The following is a 15,747-nucleotide window of genomic DNA, read 5'->3' on the forward strand; positions in this document are numbered from 1 at the left end:
CTCTGTGGTTGACCTTTTTACCCATATTACTCTTTTTAGTCTTAAATTCTATTTGCTTTAATTTCCACATCTGATAAAGGGAGATAGTTCTAGTAAATCTATATAAAGCCCTTAGTGTGGTGCTAGGCACATGACAAGTGCTGCATTAGTATTGGCCGCTACCTTGTCTTCATTCCTCTCAATTGTGTGTGGGACATTGTATTATCTGCACTGATAGCACAAAGACACTAAAGCTTGAAAAAGTTAAATGCCCAGTCTAATAGCTAGTAGGTACGAGGACTAGCATTTGAACCTAGGCTTGTCTGAATCCACAGCTCACGCTCTTTCCAGAGAAGAGGAAGTTATGGTCAGGAGACTGAGGATCTTTAATGCAGGACATCATTGACTGCATTTCACGTTGTGAAAGGATAACCAAGGCTATTGAGCAAAGCTTGAATTAGGTACTTGGTTCTTCTCTAGGTATCATTTTCAGGTTGTTAAGAGGCACCGTTATTATCTGCCTTGTTATAGAAATAATCAAGGTGTCTGTCCTTTTCTTTAGAATGAAGTTAGTAGCAAGAGAAGCTCTTCATAAGAAACATGCTGTCCCAGGAACAAGTTAATGATCTTTGTCCCATTGCAGAGTGTCTTGTGGATGCCCCATGCTGTGGTCTATGCTCTGTTGTATAAACCGTATCATTACTGAGCCAGGAAATGCCAATGAAATTTTTTTAATGAGCACACTTTTTTAAAAATTATGACTTTTTTCTTTGCAGAGATATATTTGAATCTTAAAGTATTTCAAGTAAACTTCCCATGGCAGAAAAAAAGTACCTTCTCTCATATCTATCACAATTAGAACCCTAGCTTGCTTTCTTCAGGTTTTCTTTGGGGAGATGTTAGCACAACCATTTAATTGTTGCTATAACACTCTAGCAGAGATTTCCAAACTTTTTAAAGCAGTAGAATCGATTGTTTCTTCTTCAAATATATTTTCGCATATAATCTCAATACATAAAAAAGGTAACTGAGTTGTTTGGGGTAGCTGGGGGTAATGGGTGTAGTGCTTTTCTCACTCGGTTTCCTCTTTGTCCCTTCCATTGCTCCTGAAGCTCCTCCAAAAGGATCCTGGGGTTCCAGGGAACATACTTTGAAAGCCCCTGACATTTGGAAAGGAATAAAACTAGCTAAGGGAGGATTTATGTCTTTTCCAATTTATTTATTTCGAGTTTTCCAATTTAGGCCCTTTTTTCCTCTCAGTGGTAAACCAAACAGTCTCTGCCTTAGGGATGTTGTAAGATTCACGTGAAATGTATTGAGCAGAGTTCTAGGCTTGCTGATATATACGTCTTTTTTTTTTTTTTAAAGATTTTTTTATTTATTTATTCGACAGAAATAGAGACAGCCAGTGAGAGAGGGAACACAAGCAGGGGGAGTGGGAGAGGAAGAAGCAGGCTCATAGTGGAGGAGCCTGATGTGGGGCTCGATCCCATAACGCCGGGATCAAGCCCTGAGCTGAAGGCAGACGCTTAACCGCTGTGCCACCCAGGCACCCCGCTGATATATACATCTTACATAGTGTTTGGTCTAAATCCCACCCTAAGGTGCTCAAAGCTATGCTGAGTCTGTGTGTTTCTCTGAATTTTTAAAGACCTTTAATTGGATCTATTTGTTAAATTTAAAAAAGTGTCAGACCTGTCCAGCGACAGATGTAAAGTCTAGCTTTATTCAGATAAATATTAAAACTGTGACAAGATAGCTGGGTGGCGGTTAAAGGACTTCCTGTGCTTGAAAGCCAAACGTGATTTTTTTTAGATTTATCTATTTATTAGAGCGTGCACTCTCACACGTGACCACATGCATGAGTGGGGAGGGAGGTGGGGAGGGACAGAAGGACAGAGGGAAAGAGAGGGGATGCAGATCCACTGAGCTGGGAACCTGATGCAGGGCTCAATCCCAGGACCCCAAGACCGTGACCTGAGCTGAAACCGAGAGTTGGACACTTAACCGACTGAGGCACCCAAGCCAAACATGATTTAACAGTGGGGTGCTTTCCACAGAAACAAGAAACTGGCTAGAAACAGCATGGATATGAGGGTCAGAACTGGGTTAGAGTTCCTCTCTGTCACTTGCTAGCTGTGTGGCCTTACTTAGCGTCTCTGAACCTTTCTTTCGCATAATGCCCTTCTAAGGTATTTTGAGGACAAAAAGGGAAAACAGGCCTGAAAATCTTTAATACGGTCAGCTCTCAACACTGTAGTGCCCTTGCTTCCGTCTCCCTTCCCACGTCTTCATCCTCAGTCTCTGGGTCTGAGAGAGAAACAGATACTTTGAAGCAACCCCACTAAGAGATAACTAGAATGAAAAACCAAATTGATAGAAACTTACAACTTGTTTTTTTTAATTTACTTAAAAATGGGCCCGGAGTGCCTCCTATTTGCTAGTCCTTGTGTCAGTTTCAGAGCTGCCTGGGGCCTTCACCTGGAAGAGACCCTAGGGCTAGATGTAAAGATGAACTTGTTATAGAGCATCCTGCAAAATGTACAAATTAGGATGTAAACAAGCTTTTCTTTTCTCTTTCTTTTTTTCTTTTTGCATTCTAAATTATTCTACAAGGTGTCCTTTTTTGGTGTTTTCTAATGAGGCTTTGAGGTCAATATGCAACATCTTCAGAATTCTAAATATCAGATGTAAGTAATAATTTGGAGCTCGGGACAAAAATAGTAAAATGGGCTGACACTCTGGAGGACAAATACAGACACCTGGATTACACTACACGGTCCTCTCATGTTGTCTTCAGTGACCTATAATTTCACTTGGTTTTCTCTGCATCAGGAAATACTGAGATTAAAGTACTTCTGTGCAGTTAATGCCAGTGTGGGGTTTTTCTACTGCATTTGAGAAATAGGAAAGTTAAAAGAGCAGTGAGTCGAGCTCTTTGATTTTTTTTTAGCATTTATTTCTTACATTCTAAAAGACACAGTTACTGTTTGTTTTCCCTGCCTTTACAGCATTGATGTGATTTCATCCATTCATGTCTTGTTCATTTTCATACCTCTAGCACCTAACCTAAATGGCAGAAGATAATTAACTTGTTTGCTTATTTATCTGAGAAATGTATCTGTGGCCTTCTTTCCTTAGAGAATGAATAATGGCTAATAATCCAAGTGATTTTCACTGAATAATTTAAATAATTACAAATATTTAATGAGTAGATTCAGTGCTATTGCAGTAAACTTGCCTTCCCATCACATAAAGAATGTCAGGATCTCCCTGCCTCCTGGCCTGCTGACTTCTGTGCTCTGTCTATCTTCTGGAATAATGTAGCAAGTCAGCCTACAGAAATCTCTTTCCTGTGCTGAGTTTGATGATTTACTCAGACTCTAGCAGGTCTTTGGTCTCCCAGGCAATTTGAGGTTCTTGACTCCTATGTAGCTGTTTTATGTGAAACTTTGCTCTGTTCTCTGGTCTTCTTCGGCTGAGTGCCTGCTTTTTGTGGAGGAGAATCATTTGAGCCTCTCTCGCTTTCCAAATGTATGGTATCTACCTATTGTGACTCAAGTTTTCCAATTCTGTTCACAAAGCCCTTTGATGCAATGCAGGTCTGTTCCTTGGGTTACATGGAATTTTTGCATCTTCTCTTCTCGTCATTCTTTTTTTTTGAGCTTTTATTTATTTATTTGATAGAGAGTCGGGGGAGGGACATAGGGAGAGGGAAAGAATCTCAAGCAGAGTCTTTGCTGGGTGAGGAGCTTGGCTTGGGAGCTCAATGAGGAGCTCGATCTCACGACCCTGAGATCATGACCTGAGCCAAAACCAAGAGTTGGACGCTTAACCGACTGAGCCACCCAGGTATCCCCCACCTCTTGTCATTCTTAACTGACTCTTCAGAATATTTGGCTCTTTCTTATTTAATGGACCTAACAGCAGAATTCTACTAGGCAGATAATTATCAAACTTTTTTTTTTTTTTTTTTTTTTTTTTGGAAGNTATAAGGAAGGTGAGGGGATCCGTTACAAGTAACCTTGTTTGGATGTAGAGTAGCTTTGTGACATCCATGCCATGGATATAAAGGCCCCACTGCCACCTTGGCTGGATGGTGAGGTCTGTGAGGAGAGGGGCTGTGGCTGCTGTGTCCAGTACTTGATCTAACCCAGCACAGGGTCCAGCCAAAGTAGGCACCCACTAAGTACTTATTGAATGAACAGATTTTTAAAAATTGATTAACTTTGGAAGTTGGGGGTTCTTCTCATTAAAGAAATGATATAAGTTTGCTTCAAATGATATTGTACCTTGTTTCTAAAACTTAGCTCGTAAAGCTGCTCTATCAGTAACAGTGGTGGAGTGTTGATAAAGGGCTCATGCTTTTTCTGTCTGTGTAGTTGTCAACATGTTCTCAGTCTTCTTACTGACCATGTGTGCAGCTGAGCATTTTTTGACAGATCAGCATTTTTAATCCCTGCTAAGGCTCTTGAGAAACTGGCAGGTGAAAATGGTGCCTTAATATCCCTTAATTCTCTAAAAATCAGATTGCACGACATACTGATTTCCCTTGAGCACTCAGGTAACATTAGCCCGTAACAACTTCCAGACAGTAATACTGATGGGTAGCAGTGGGGAAAACAAAGGACTTCTCTTCCTTTTTCCAAGTGAGCTGGTCCCTCTAGGATCAACGAGTTGGGCCTTTAATGTAGAACAGAATTTTTCCACCTCAACTCTATTGACATTTGGTCTAGATATCTCATGTAGGGGCTATTCTGTACATTGTAGGGTGTTTAGCAGTATCCTTGGCCTCCACCCACTAAATCTTAGCACTACCCCCTCTCCTTAGCCGTGACGATCAAAAATGTCTCCAGACAATGCCATGTATCTCCAGGGTGACAACAGGGTCCCAGTTGGAAACCCCAGACTATAGAGGGCTTTATAGGGCTGATTATACCAACGCAGAAGGTGATACTTGCAGGAATGACCTGATAATTTTTTTTAAAGATTTTATTTATTTATTTGGCAGAGAGACAGCCAGCGAGAGAGGGAACACAAGCAGGGGGAGTGGGAGAGGAAGAAGCAGGCTCATAGCGGAGGAGCCTGACGTGGGGCTCGATCCCAGAACGCTGGGATCACGCCCTGAGCCAAAGGCAGCCGCTTAACGACTGAGCCACCCAGGTGCCCCAACCTGATAATTTTCTACATTAGCAAAAGCAAAGGGGCAATTCTCATGGGATGGATGAATGGATAGTCAAGAGTTTGTTGCCAGGGTGAGCCAGTCAGTCACTTGAACATGAATCTCTGTGTCCTCTTTAGCTTCTTATTTCACACCTTACCCCAGTCTACCCCTTATAACAACCATTCCAATTTGTAAATGCCTCACCTCTTCTGTCTTGTGTTGCTAAGGCACAATTACTGACGTAAGGTCCCAGAGTCTAAAATCAATAAACCAGCTTTGCCATGGGTCAGACTAACATGTCTATGATCTCATTGAATCCTCTTAGCCGCCCTGAGAGAGAAGTTTTCATACCTGCCTCACCAGTGAGGAAATGGGAGCACAAGTTCACATGGGTGAGTGGTGGAGTTTAGAATCGTAAGCAGATCTACTTTGTAGAAATATTTTTATCCTGTTGTTCAAATCTAATCAATACCTACTTGAAATTTAAGCACTGTGTACTTAAAAATTTAATGAGTATCTCCTTGGCCTCTACAGAGCTCTCCTGGCTTGTGAATAAGAATTGTGTTGGGAAAAATGTATAGGCAAGGTCCTAGAACCATAGGATATTGGAGAAGAGGGGGCTCTCAGACATCATTAGACTGTGTCTACCTTGAGATCATCATTCTGTCATTAAACAACTATGTGTTGAGAGCTGTGCCAGGACCTCTGTGCACCAGTTAAGACAGACAAGGTCCCTGTTCTTATGGAACTTATATTCTAATAGGGTAAATATCCATCACCTACTAAACAAATGAATAAACAATAAGTGCTGTGACGAAATGAGCAGTGAGAGGGGATGGAGAATAATTGGAGGACGGAAGTTTCTTTATGTAGGGTTGTCAGAGAAGTTGTCTTTCCTCTTGACATCGTCCACAACACTGGACATACTGTGCTCTTTCCGAACTGTTTCTTTCCTTGAGTTCCTGGCACAGCAGAGGTGCTCCTAAATCCTAGTTGTATGAAAAGACCATGATGTTTTCTTCTTTGGAGCTGCAGAGTCTAAAAACCTGTAGTAAGTGTATCAGTTTCCTCTTGCTACTGCCACAAATTACCACAAACTTAGTGACTTAACACAAATTTATTTTCTTTCAGTTCTGGAGGTCGGAAGTCATCGAGGTGCCAGCAAGACTGTGTTCCTTCTGCAGGCCTAGGGGCGAATCTCCTTTCTTGCCTTTTCCTACTTTCTAGGACACCTTCATTCCTTGACTCATGGCTCTATCCTCCATTTTCAAAGCCAACATCATAGCATTTCCCAATCTGTCTCTCTGACTCTGACCCTCTTGCCTCCCTTGTAATTACATTGGGCCCACCCATATAATCCAACATAATCTCCCATTTTAAGATCCTTGAATTAATCACATCTGCAGAGTCCCTTTTACCATAGAAGGTAATATATTCATGTGTTCTAGGAATTAGATCACCTTTGGGGGCCATGATTCAGCCTATCACAGTAAGCAGTAAATGTTAATTTTATTGCCATGCCAATATTATTTTATAGAAGAAAAACTAGATGTTAAATGAATTGCTTTGGAACCTGGTCACACCATCTAAGTAGATGATCTCTATTCCCTCTATATCCAAACTATGTTCTTTTCCTTATAGCACTCAATGCAATTTACAATTCTTCGACTATTTGTTTTGTTTACTTATTCCCACAAGGGCAGGGAGACGTCACTTTTATTTATCAGGGTATAGCTATCACTCAACTCCGTGCACAGCACAGTGTGCACATCTCTAAAAATTTTTTGAATGAAAGGATGAATACTCTTGTATGTGCTATATAAGTGGTACCATATCGCCTACAAATTATTCTGCACAGCAGCTTGTGGTGGGTTAAAAACACTTAATGATTTCTAAAGCATCAAAGGAAAAAGTGAAATTCAATGTTGGTCTGTCATTTGAGTTGCTAAGGAAGGGTCCTGCACCTGGCATTATATATCTTCAGCCACTAGTGCTGAACTGTCATTTCTGATACACTGCAAGGCACTATGCATTTGAACGTGATAGTCTTTATTTGCAACTCTGATATATAGTGCTTTATGTATTGGCATCAACAATCTCTTGGGAAGGCCCCTGAATGGGTAACTTCATGATTTCAATTTATGATTAGAGAAAGAAGAAATGCAGAAAACATAATTGCATGCTTTGTTACTGCATGCGGTTTTATTTATTAGACCTTGGGATGTAACAAAGGTGTAAAATTACAGATCTTACTGAACCTTGCAGTTGGCACGTATATGGGTTCACTTAGCAGGTCGTATGGCACTTTCATGCCATACAGGTTATGTCCAACACAGAGAATGAGTTCTTAGAAGTCATAAGTGAAATTACTTTATGCTAAACAAGTATGTGAAAGAAAACTAAACAAACATAATACCTCCTCTTGTCATGGAAGGCAAGTTATATTTATATTATGGAGGTACTTTACTTTGCTTCACATTGTCCTTGATCTTCCTTAATCAAGACACTGTTTGATCAAACATGTTTCACATCTGACATCCTTTTCTCTTAGGAAATAATACACCTATCATTCAAGCTGTTTTTGAAACAATGAAAAAATATGAAGCCAAGGGGAGATGTCTTTTATTTTGGTATTGCTTTTAAGATCCCAAATTCTTAACCTCACTTGTAATGTATTTATTTTGGTTTTAGTGGCCAAGGATGTCAATATTCTTTTTGATGAATTAGAAGCTGTCAACAGTCCTTGCAAAGATGACGATTCTCTGCTTCACCCTGGAAACCTGACCAGTACTTCAGATGATGCTAGCAGATTGGAAGCAGGGGGAGAGGTAAGTGTATGATTTCTTAAAAATACAATGTTTCATCCAGGTGGACACCTGTGAAGCATATTCTAGTGGATTGTTTAAAGTCATCATCTTGTTGAACTGTAGGTTTCCAGAAAACAAGGAGCACGTCTTATATTTTTTTTATTTCCTCCATAGGTCTAGCACATTTCGGGGATCCTGAATCTACCTATGCTTAAACTTTCACTAAATGATGTATTTCCCTTCTTACACCTAGAGACATTTCATTTATATAAAGGGAGATTCTTAAACCCACCTGTCATTTTATGATAATCTGCATTCTGAGCGTCACTAGTAGAAAGAAAGCTTTACGAGCATGGACTTCCTTGTATAAATCCCCCAGCACATAGAACAGTGACACAGAATGGACCAGCTCTCAGTAGATTATGTTGTCCAAAGCCTCCCCCAGTTTCTGTCCACCTCTGTTATCTGGAAATTCATTGCAATTGTAAATAGATCCATCTGTTCATATGTCATTTTGGAAGAAAAGTCTTTTGTTAGGGGCATTTTCTCTTGCTTAGATTTTGTTTCGGTGAAGTTTAATACCTTCTTTGTATATACATTAGGTATATACAGAGCCATTTTTTGCATATTCCTACTGTTTTTATTATTCCAGAGCCAGTTAACCATTGACAGGATGACACCTTTGAACAGNGAGTTTAATACCTTCTTTGTATATACATTAGGTATATACAGAGCCATTTTTGCATATTCCTACTGTTTTTATTATTCCAGAGCCAGTTAACCATTGACAGGATGACACCTTTGAACAGGAAAAATTGCTTACTTCTGCCAAACTTCCCAGACCTCTTTCTACCAACACCATATGCTACTGTCCATGTATTTTTTTTAAAAAAAAAACTTCATTCTCTTGTCATTTCTTCACACAGTTACCTTGAGTGCCAAGACGTGGCATAAAGGAGGGATATCAAAAGGGATCTCAAAGAGCACCTACTCTCATCTCCTTAACTCACAGATAAGGAAACGGTCTCAGGAGGGTTAATGGCTTGAATAACCCTCCTCCTGATGCCGTGGCTGAAACCTTGTTTTTGCAGACAGATGCTGATGTGCTAAATCTACAGAGTAGTTCCCTGCTTGGCAAATAATTGTTAAGAAAGTGTTTATTTGGGTAGACTTCTGAGTACCTCTTAAAGCAAAAACCAAAAAAATAATCAGGATTGGTCATCCATTGAGAATGTCTGCACCAAGACATGGGACGTGATATTTCCATCCCTCCTGGCTGATATTTTCCCTTTTAGATGAGGCGGCATGCATGGCACTTGTGCAAGAATGTACATTCTAGCAATGATCTTGGAGGTCTGGCATGTTTGCCTCCCATATACCACTGTTTGAAAACTGATGTAAACTGGGCCTACAGAAAATTAGCCAACCCCCTCCCCCCATTTCCACTTGCTAGGTTCATAGATGTATTTTTGAAATCTATCAACCTGAGAAAATTGGCTCTAGCCTAACCAGGCTGTACTTGATGGTCTCTTTCAGTGTTGTACATGATTATAACAAGCCTAGGGAGCCTGGAAGAAAATTACACCTACTATTTTGTTCTCTAATTTTTATATGTGTAATCACTACAAAATGATGTTTATAACTTACATGTAAGTTTTGAAGCATAATAAAATAAACACCTTAAACTGTCATCCAACTGAGGACCTAAGATGGTATTTTTCAAATTATAATGACAACCTAGTTGTAGGTTACTAACTCTATTTTTAGTGGAATGGGAAAGTAATATTAGCATGTATGCAAGTAGAAAGGATAAGTATTGTCTTGTGAAACTTTTGTCTCAGATAACTTGGTATGTTTATATATGTACACAGATATCACAAAGTAAAATGTTTTTTCTTATTGTGGGCAAAAATTTTGAGAAATGTTGAACTAGAATAATACTAAAACCACCAAAACTGCTTTCAATCCCATCCTTCTACCTTATCAGAAGTCCTGTAGTCCTGAATTTTGGGTTTTTTATTCTCTTGATCTAAAAATATCTTTACCATGCATATACATAGCCTTAACAACTTCTTTCTAGACTCATTTTATTTGTGCTTTATTAAAAATCATGTGCCATGGAGTCTTCTGTGACTTGCTTTTATTCCTGTCAATATTGTTTTAAGATTTATGCTTACTAGTAGATATGACTGTAGCTCATTCATTTTTACTGCTGTATAATATTCCACCATATGACCGTTCTATAATTTATTTACCTATTTTCCTGTCCATGGACATTTGACTTGGTTCACATTTTTTATTTTCTGCTCTTATGAACAATGCTGCTATAGATACTCACATACATGTCTCCCAGCACCTTTAATAAGGATTGGTCTTCTTATGGGTTGTATGTTATGCAAATGTTCAATTTTACAAGATAATGCCATTGTGTTTTTCAGAGCAAGTATTTCAGTTTTCACTCTCGCTTTTTAGAATATGATCATTCTCAGTTGTTCCACATCCTTGCCAACATCTGGCATTATTGTTAGGGGTCTTAAGTTTTGTCCATTTCACTCAATTTTTTTTCCAATTTTTAGTTTTTGTTCCCTACTATTTACATTTTTCATTAATAAAAATGTAATNTCAATTCTTTTTCCAATTTTTAGTTTTTGTTCCCTACTATTTACATTTTTCATTAATAAAAATGTAATTTTGATAAAACACAATGAAAAATTCATTTACTTTTAATTTTTTAATGTTATCTCAGGCTCATTTTTATGAGTGTCTTAAACTGGTTTCTTTCTCTGTGTGTGCAGACAGTGCCAGAAAAAAACAAATCAAATGGACTTTACTTCAGAGATGGAAAGTGTCGAATTGACTATATTCTTGTGTACAGAAAATCCAACCCACAGACCGAAAAGAGAGAAGTATTTGAAAGAAATATTAGAGCAGAAGGATTACAAATGGAGAAAGAGGTAACTAGTTTGCTTAAATGAGAAGAAACACAAATATGCAGCTATTCATATCGAGAGGCAATTAAAAAATAAGCCATTAAGTTATGTTCGTTATGTGAACTGAACATTTCATTTGGTTGGTGTTTGCCAGTCTGCAGTGTTTGGGGAATGTTCCAATAACTAATTTTTTGAAGCACGGTTTGCCTTTGAGAGCATTTGAATGCCAAAAGATTCCATGAAAATCAAAATACTCTATTTCAATTTAATGAGTTGCTTCAGAGTGTTATGATTTACTTGACTTCCTATGTGTACAGTGTCTCTGCCTATGCAAATGGAGGGTTCTTTCGCATGGATTTAAGGAAACTGTGGATAAAATGCAATCATCCCACTCGGGAGCCTCTTNTCCAATAACTAATTTTTTGAAGCACGGTTTGCCTTTGAGAGCATTTGAATGCCAAAAGATTCCATGAAAATCAAAATACTCTATTTCAATTAAATGCGTTGCTTCAGAGTGTTATGATTTACTTGACTTCCTATGTGTACAGTGTCTCTGCCTATGCGAATGGAGGGTTCTTTCGCATGGATTTAAGGAAACTGTGGATAAAATGCAATCATCCCACTCGGGAGCCTCTTTTTACATTTCAGGAAACATGAGCTTGGGCATCCTCATAGCAGGAGAGGCTGTCTGGCTGATTTGGCCAAAAAACAGCGGGACTTTAGAAAATGATTCCATTTTAAGAGACATTCAGGTGTCTTTTCATGAGATTCTGTAACTCAAGAGTTACCTTACCAGTGTTTTTGCTCTCTCCCCTCTTTCCTTCTCTGTATAGGGACCTTTCAAGGAAAAATTACTAAGGAAGGTACCAGCGGCCCAGCTACACCTCTGACCCACAATGAGATTATTGTGTACCCCAAAATACCANGAAGGTACCAGCGGCCCAGCTACACCTCTGACCCACAATGAGATTATTGTGTACCCCACAATACCATGCACATTTATAGAACTTGGCCCTGTTAGGGAGATTACATAAGCCCTCTTAGATTTTCCTTAAACGTTTGCAGAGCTTCTGGACCTTTTCCTAGTCAATGAGAAGAACGTATTGACAGAAACATTTGCTTCTGATTTTGCTCCTCAAGGCCGAGGGGATAGATCTTTGAAATCAGACATCCAGGTTCTTCTTTGTATGGTACACACAGGTTGCATGCTGATCTTAGGACACTTAAGATAAGTGGGATTTTTCCAGATCTGTTAAAATGACCTCAACTCTTGAGCATTTATGAAACAGAACAGTATTTTTCTGGAACATCTCCAAAAAGAGCATTAGAAAAATGGCAAGGGGTGCTGAGTGGCTCCGTTGGTTGAACATCTGACTCTTGATTTCAGCTCAGGTCATGATCTCGGGGTCCTCAGATCGAGCCCTGCGTCTGGCTCTCCCCGCTAGGTACAGAATCTGCTCTCCCTTTCTCTCCCTCTCCCTCTGCCCGTCCTCCTGCGAACAGGCCCTCTCTCACTCTTTCTCTCTTGCTCTCTCTCTCTCAAATAAATAAACCTTAAAAAAAAAAAATGGCAAGATGATTGTGGCCATAACAGGTTCTCCTTCTCAAGAAAGTGAATATGGGTTTCTCCAAAGACTGTCTCAGTTGGAGGTTTCCTTGCAGCAACACACAGAGTTAAGTATGTTGTTTCCACTTTTGTGGGGTTCCAGGAAACCTTTGTTCCACCCATAGAACATACCTTTGATAAATCTTATTCTTTAAGTGGTTATTGAGACAACTGTATACTCTTTTCTTAACATTGGCAGTGCATTAATATTTTTATTATTTTTTAAAGATTTTATTTATTCATTTGACAAAGAACACAGGCAGAGCAGCAAGCAGAGGGAGAGGGAGAAGGAGCTCCCTGCTGAGCAGAGAGCCCGACATGGGGCTCGATCCCAGGACCCAGGGATCATGACCTGAACTGAAGGCAGATGCTTAACCAACTGAGCCACCCAGGCGCCCCTAATATTTTTATGCTTAAAAATCATTCCTTCATCTTTTATTCTTATTCTTTATTCAGAATTTTTATATAAAGCAATGTGAATTGCCACCTGATCCTAAATAATGAAAGTCTTTCTTCTGATCCATTCTGACTCTGTCAGAGTCTTAATTCCCATCAAAAGTAGGTAGCTTTGTTCAATTACTGAGATATTTCTATTTTAAGTTTTGTAACTATGTTCTCCGTTCCTGGGGTTTCTTCTGCCTAGATTGTTTTAATGACATTTTATGACTTATCACTTAAAACTCAAAAAGCCCAATACTTTTCTGAATAATACTCAATACTACAGAAATTGCAAATCTTCTATGTGAAGAAATATCATCTGTGCTACAGTAGTCATGTACTGGGATTAAATCGGGTAGCAGAGAATTAAATCAGTTCTGCCTTTTGTTACCCAGTTGTGCTGACCACAGTGTGCTGGATGATTGCTGCATGATTTTGGTTGTATACAAGATAATTTTGTTTGGTTGTAATTTTTTGAAATTTTAATAGCTAGATATTTGCTTAATATATACTAGAAAAAATAGCAATTAGAAAAAGGGTGATATCAGCATATGGAAAACTTCATAAAACTTATCTAAGCATTTCTTCTTTTTCCCTCCAGAACTTCTTCTCTGGTTGGCAGCTCTCTATTTCTCCTTTTCCCCCACAATTCTCTATCCACTACCAACAGCTAGGTTGTCCGCTTTCTGGAATCTTCATTCTAAGCAGCCTTTCCCATTTCCTGGCTCCAGTCTTTTGCATACATGACACAATTGGCTCAAATTGAGCCTCTGAGCTCTGCTTTGGTTCTCATGGCCACAGCAGGCTCAGCAAGAAGGGCCTTTGCAGGTTCTTCCCTGCCTGAGAGGTAGCAGGAAATTATAGATAAATTAATTTTTTCCCTGTCACAAATAATTAAAATATCCCTTAGTTGAACAACAAACTTGTATCTACATTGTGTTATTAGATTTAGAAGCCATCAAAAGCACTCTAATTTAAATCAAGTGTTTTATAAACAGCTACAGCCAAGAGACAATAATATTAATAGCTATTTCAGCTTTTAGGAGTTACTTCACTCTTTTACACAGAAAACAACTTAGTTCAAGGTGGAAAAGAAAAAAGAAAATGCAGAAAGCCTACTATGAATCCATATATGTCTGAAATGATTAACAATAAATACATTGTATGATTAGTGTTTTTTCTTCATTAGCTGTGTGTCGTGATGCCCAACAATTATGGAAAACATGTTTCAGAGACTTAGATGTTTTTGCCTTCAAATGGGTAAAGACAGGCTCTGTAGCTGAACATTTTGANCGTGATGCCCAACAGTTATGGAAAACATGTTTCAGAGACTTAGATGTTTTTGCCTTCAAATGGGTAAAGACAGGCTCTGTAGTTGAACATTTTGACAGTAAGAGAATCGTTATCTCTTTTAACACTGAATTTCAAGAAACAACTAGGAGAATGTTTAATTCATGATAAAAAAAAAACTTTGCCCCTGCCTGATTAGTCAGCAGCTAAGTGCTTGCTTTTGGCACCCTGGGTCTTTAATATTCTGTAACTCATCTTTCATATTAGCCCAGAGAAAGCAATCCACAGCAAACTTCCTGAATAATCATTTAGTCCAAATGATCTGCGTCTTAGTGTCTATTTAAGGAAATCCCCCCTTTTAAAGGTAAACTCATATTTATTACTCACATTTTCCATTTCAGATTTTTTTTTCTCATTTTAAATTTTATGTCCATCATTGGCCCTTTGGTACCTATTTTGAAATGATTATCATCAATAATAAGTTTATCTTTTCCTTCATATAAATAATCAAATTGTNCTATTTTTAAATGATTATCATCAATAATAAGTTTATCTTTTCCTTCATATAAATAATCAAATTGTTGATGACTTTTGAATTGTTTGGAATGTGTGAGTAGTAGTTGTATTAGTGAAGCACACTCTTCTCTTTAGACCCACACAGAATATGGGGGAAAGCTTCTATCAATAGTCATTACAAAATAACTAATTACATAAATCATACTATTTTGATGATAGTTAATTCATTCAGCAAACATGCACACTCCCTCTTTTCCAGGCACTGTTTCAAGTACTAAGAACTCAGTAGTAAATAAAACAGACAAAAAGCCCTTTTCTGTTGGAACTTAAGCACAAAATTAAAAAGTAAATGTATATAAAATATCAAACATTATGGGGAAGAAAGTAAAGCAGAAAGTGTTGGAAGGGGTTTGTAATTTTTGTAGAAGTTGGCAAGGATAGGCCTCTCTTCCATGAAAAGAGAACAGTAAGTTCAAAGGCACTGAGGCAGAAGCTTCCCTAGTGTGTTCATGGAACAGTGAGGAGGCCAATATGACCGGACTTACTGAACAAGGTAGAAAATAGTAAGAAATTACTCCAGAGAGACAGTGGAAGACGGATGACATTAGGCCTTAGTGGTCACTGGGAAACTTTAGCTTTTCTGAGTGACAAGAACATCCTTGGACAGTTTTGAGTGGAGGCATGACAAGATCTGGTTTCTATTTTATTAGGGTCACTCCGATTGCCCAGAGATTTTGGACTTAGAAAGGGAAGTCTTGGCAAGGGCAGAAGCAGGAAGATCAGTTAGGAGATATGTTGCAAAAATCCTGGAAGGAGAGGATTGTGGGTTGGTCAAGCACTCAGCAGAGATGTTGAGAAGAGTAGAAAGTGGACCTTATGGGAATTTCAGACACTTTGGGTGAGTGATGTAAGAGAGAAGGTCACAGGCTGTTTATCTGTTACATGCTATTCATTTAAGGAGTTGGAAGAAAGGAGCTGCCCTTTTACAGGGATGCAGAGAAGAGTGGGCCCTCTTGT

The 15,747-nt window shown here is 38.8% G+C and overlaps 1 protein-coding gene across 1 annotated transcript in view; it reads left to right on the forward strand.

The window, feature by feature from the left end:
* Positions 1–15,747, forward strand: part of LOC100484394 (anoctamin-4) — a 336,625-nt gene that overhangs the window by 135,532 nt on the left and 185,346 nt on the right. Inside the window, exons 4-5 of the mRNA XM_034644141.1 lie at positions 7,835–7,971; positions 10,746–10,904. Coding sequence (XP_034500032.1) covers positions 7,835–7,971; positions 10,746–10,904 — 296 coding nt within the window. The remainder of the gene's footprint in view (positions 1–7,834; positions 7,972–10,745; positions 10,905–15,747) is intronic.

Source organism: Ailuropoda melanoleuca, chromosome 15 (genome assembly GCF_002007445.2).
Source record: "Ailuropoda melanoleuca isolate Jingjing chromosome 15, ASM200744v2, whole genome shotgun sequence".
NCBI classification, from domain to species: Eukaryota; Metazoa; Chordata; class Mammalia; order Carnivora; family Ursidae; genus Ailuropoda; species Ailuropoda melanoleuca.